We start from the raw sequence: 4,221 nt of genomic DNA, 5'->3' as shown, positions 1-4,221 counted from the left end.
GTTTCTAACTCTCTATCTCTCTCCCTTCCTCTCTGTAAAAAATCAATAAAATATATTAAAAAAAAAAAAAAAAAAAGAACCACTGGCCTGTGCTGGAGGGAACTGGCCTTTTCAAGGAGGGAGTGAATTGCTCCAATTTGCATTTCAGAAAACTCACCCCGCAGCAGCAGGGCCACACAGATAAGAGCTCCTGATGGGGTTCTTAGAGGGGCCTCGCGGGGATGCAAGGTCAGGGGGAAGTGCTCCCAACCCAGCTCTCCAACCCTATTTCCAGCAAAACAGTTATCTTCTTTCCTGTCTATCTTTAGTTGAAGGTTTATTTTTTGAAATATATTTTTATTGGTTTCAGAGAGGAAGAGAGAGAAACACCAGTGATGAGAGAGAATCACTGATCATTGGCCTCCTGCAGGCCCCCCTACTGGGGAACCAGCAACCCCCGGCATGTGCCCTGATCAGGAACTGAACCACGGAATCCAACCGTGACCTCCTGGTTCATAGGTCCACACTCAACCACGCCGGCCAGGCGAAGGTTTCTTTTGAAATACTGCAGAGATATTAGAAAAAAGGCAGGGGGCGGGGTTGGAGAGAAAGGCATGAAATATATAGCTGTAAAGCAAAGACTAGAGGGGATGAAAGGAGAGGCAAACAACTAATGAGAAAAAAAGGGGGGGGGGTGCATCTATAATACTATCAACGATAAAGATAAATTTTAAAGAACCTAAACAAGTAACTTTAACATGAATCAACCAATCATGAGGTCGTGGGAAAGGGCCCCGGGGGCTGAGAAGAGGCGCTGGAGGAACAGTTAACCTGTACACTTGACAACATTAACAGCCAAGGACATATCTCCTTATTGTAAAAAAGACCTACCTCACTGTTTCTAACGAGACATTATTGAGAAGAACGTTCTCGTTAACCTTAGCCAGCGCAACTTGGGCCGAATGATGAGGAAAACAAAGATGAAATAGCTGGGTTGCCTTTTCCGGCGAACAACGACCCACTCTTTTTAAAAGACACCAAAAAAGGGCTGCACGTGGAAGAAAAGAGCAGAAGAAAGGTTCTGACTGTTCAAAACCCGGAGAAGCACTCACAGGCAGAGGTGTCCCCAAGATCTCCGACAGGGTCGGGCGCGACAAGGCCCGGAGGGAGCGGGCCTGAGGGGTGCACAGCCCCGAGACCCGGGCGGGACGTGGGAGCCGCCCCACACGAGGAGGGAGGCCCGGGCTGAGGCGGGGGCGCGGGGCCTTACCTCTGTGCTTCCGGAAACAGGTCACCGAGCAGCTGTAACAGAACCGACAGGGCATTTCAGCTCCAGGCCTTGCGCACCCTCCCGCGTCCCAGCCCGGCCCCCCGCCGCACCCCCACCCGGCCCGACCCCCGCGTCCGCCTCCCCCAGGACGTCCGGCGCTTACTAGGGCACGCGGCAGGCGGGGCAGCGGTATTTGGGCTTCTCCAAGCAGATCACACAGACGACGGTGCCACCACTGAGCGACGCCATGGTCTCCCGGCCCCGCCGCGCGCTGCTCTGGCCGCGGGTGCCGCGTGCACGCTGTTTCTTCCGTCTCCTTAACCGGGACCAATTGGCGCGCAGCATTTACTGGCAGACAAAAGCAACAGATTGATCCTGCTTACTGTTCCAGGCCCAATCAGTAGAAAGTCGATACACTCGATGTGCATCCAGTAACTGCATCAGGTTTTCCCTGATTGGGTCACATCGTGGAAGAACTTGTCAGTAGCCCTGTCCGTCCATACGCGGCAGGGGGACTTGGGACAAGTCATCGGCAATCTCCATTTCCGTTGCCCTACATTTCCTTTCCTGGTGTGGACTTTCTGACTCTTGCACAGGCTTTGGGTTCTCCCCGCACATGTCATTTGCTTATCTCTAGTAAACGAGAAGTCCAGCTATTGGTCAAACCTCTGTCAGATCACGAGACACACACATGCCCTTTCCAGCCTAGCCAGTGGTCGGCAAACTCATTAGTCAACAGAGCCAAATATCAACAGTACAACGATTGAAATTTCTTTTGAGAGCCAAATGTTTTAAACTTAAACTATATAGGTAGGTCATTGTTATTAACTTAATTAGGGTGCTCCTAAGGCTTAGGAAGAGCCACACTCAAGGGGTCAAAGAGCCGCAGTTTGCTGACCACTGGCCTAGGCCATTTTTCTCACGGGAAAGAAAGATGAGGCTTGGTCACTGACAAACGTTTATTGAATCTAACTGTGAGTCCTGCTATGAGCAGATGCTGGGCTGGGACACCCAGGGAGTATCAAAGGTTGTCTCTGGCCTCTGGGAGCTTAGGGCTTAGAGTCAAGGAAGGAGGGGGAGGTGAGAAGGAAGATACTCAGTTTTAGAGTCATGCTGACACTAGCCTGCACTTGCATGATCCTGAGAGTGAGTGCCTCCTTAAATTCTGCACCCTTGGTTTCTCACTCACCTCACCCTAGTTCCAGCCCAGGGTGGGGCAGATTAACCAGGTAAGAGAAGAGTGATTTCTGGCCCAAAGGTGGGAATCCTGTCCTACTGCATCCAGATAGGTGAGCTCTGATGAGCCTTGAATGCCACCTCAGGCTTTAGGAATAGACAAATTCACACTTAATTGGGAGCCCCCCCTCCTCCTCAAAGCCCTGAGCATGGCCCCATGTGAGCGGTGCCCTCACCCTAAGTGCTTCCCCCTTTTGTTGGCTCATCAGCCCTCAGGATCCCAATACAAGGGTCCCCCATGACTTTCAAAATCTGTGGAAATGCACCTGCTAACAACCAAGGCAGCCATTCTAGTCTTAGCTCAAACCCCTCCCTGGCTGTGTGACTTGGAAACATTGATTATCCTCTCTGAGCTCCCTCATCTATTAGATATCCAGACCTATATTCCCTATCTGTTGTGAGGCAAAGAGGAGACCATGTATTAAAAGGTTTATAATCTGAAGCACTACAAAGAGTTGTTTCCATGATATCTAAAATATTTCTGTAGCTCTCCTGGAGCTCCAGTCCAGACCCCATGAGCACAGGTCCCAGGCCCCAAGTCAGCCTCTGAGCTGTGCCGGCCCTGGGTGTGAGTGACTATCCAGCCTTCCTTTGGCTGCGCCAGGCTGTTCGGAGGACGCTGTCCAGTCCTCAGTGCTGAGCCGTCAGCTTCCCCCCTGGCTGCCTCCCTGCACTACTGTCCCTACCTCCAGCCTCCAACCAGGTGCCCGGGCAAAATCCAAGACGCATCCACAATGACCCAATAATCTGCAGTGTTCTTTGTATTCCTCAACAATTGTGGGTACCGCTGGTTTCAATCAGAAGTATCTCAGCAGGTCTGTGCTTATCTGGGAAGGCCAGGGAGGTGAGTGACTTGTCACACCACCCTTGAATCCCGTGCCCTGTCTGGCACCGGTGGAAATTCGCCCATTATGGATATCACCACTGCCCTCTCCAAACTTTTCTTGTGAATTGTGTTTGGAGGCTGAGGCCACAGAAAGTTTCCACAATTTTTAGGGGTTCAACACCACCCCACCCACATCCAAACCACACTGAATCCACACTGAACTTCGGGTCCAGGAATAATGATTCCAGCAAAAAAAAAAATTCCTGGGATTCCTCCCAGGCACATTCTACGCAGTAAAAAACAGCCCGCCCTCCCCTCTGGGAGACCCCCAGCTTCCATGGACAGCCTCACCCCTCCTGCTCCAATGCCCAGGACAGAAGGTGGCTCAGCTGTGATGGCGATGAAATTGAGGAACATCAAGAAGCCACGGAAGACCAGCCCAACTCCTCTGGGCAGTGGCTAGTTCCGAGAAGAATGACAGGTCTGACTCCAGGCCCAGCAATGTCTGCACTGATGCGGATGCCCATGGTGGCACCTGGCTCCCCTGGACCTCCACCGTGCCCATCCTAGCAACTGTCTCGCGCCTCCTTAGCGTCAGACTGAGCAGTGCCAACATGGAGAGGCGAGGTAATAGCCTGGCGCAGTCGTTTTCAGAGCTACGGGCCCTGGCAGGCGCTGTCCAGCGCATTTCAGACAAGCCAATCCTGGGGCTAACTCCTAAGACCCTGAGTCGCGCGGAGACGCCAGGCCTGACGCCCATCACCGCCAGAGGGCGCTCCAGGTAGCGATCGGCCCTGGTGCAGCCGCGCTCGCTCCAGACCTAACGGAGAAGACAAGGCTGTCCCACCTCACAGGCAGGCAGGAGTTAAGTCCGGACCTGGGCCGCCGCACCTCGCACCTCGCACCTCGC

General features: G+C 52.9%; 2 protein-coding genes across 2 annotated transcripts in view; one reads left to right on the top strand and one right to left on the bottom strand.

The window, feature by feature from the left end:
- Positions 1–4,221, bottom strand: part of ZNHIT3 (zinc finger, HIT-type containing 3) — a 24,029-nt gene that overhangs the window by 4,051 nt on the left and 15,757 nt on the right. Inside the window, exons 2-3 of the mRNA XM_006756168.2 lie at positions 1,413–1,597; positions 1,250–1,281 (exon numbers count right to left, since the gene is read on the bottom strand). Coding sequence (XP_006756231.1) covers positions 1,250–1,281; positions 1,413–1,594 — 214 coding nt within the window. The 5' untranslated portion in view covers positions 1,595–1,597. The remainder of the gene's footprint in view (positions 1–1,249; positions 1,282–1,412; positions 1,598–4,221) is intronic.
- Positions 3,926–4,221, top strand: part of CA4 (carbonic anhydrase IV) — a 25,431-nt gene continuing 25,135 nt past the window's right edge. The window contains exon 1 of the mRNA XM_015559055.1: positions 3,926–4,092. Within this exon, the coding sequence (XP_015414541.1) occupies positions 3,926–4,092 (167 nt within the window). The remainder of the gene's footprint in view (positions 4,093–4,221) is intronic.

This window comes from Myotis davidii, unplaced genomic scaffold (genome assembly GCF_000327345.1).
Source record: "Myotis davidii unplaced genomic scaffold, ASM32734v1 scaffold993, whole genome shotgun sequence".
Lineage (NCBI taxonomy): Eukaryota > Metazoa > Chordata > Mammalia > Chiroptera > Vespertilionidae > Myotis > Myotis davidii.
The sequence above is the reverse complement of the archived record's forward strand: the minus strand, read 5'-3'. Positions and strand labels throughout refer to the sequence as shown.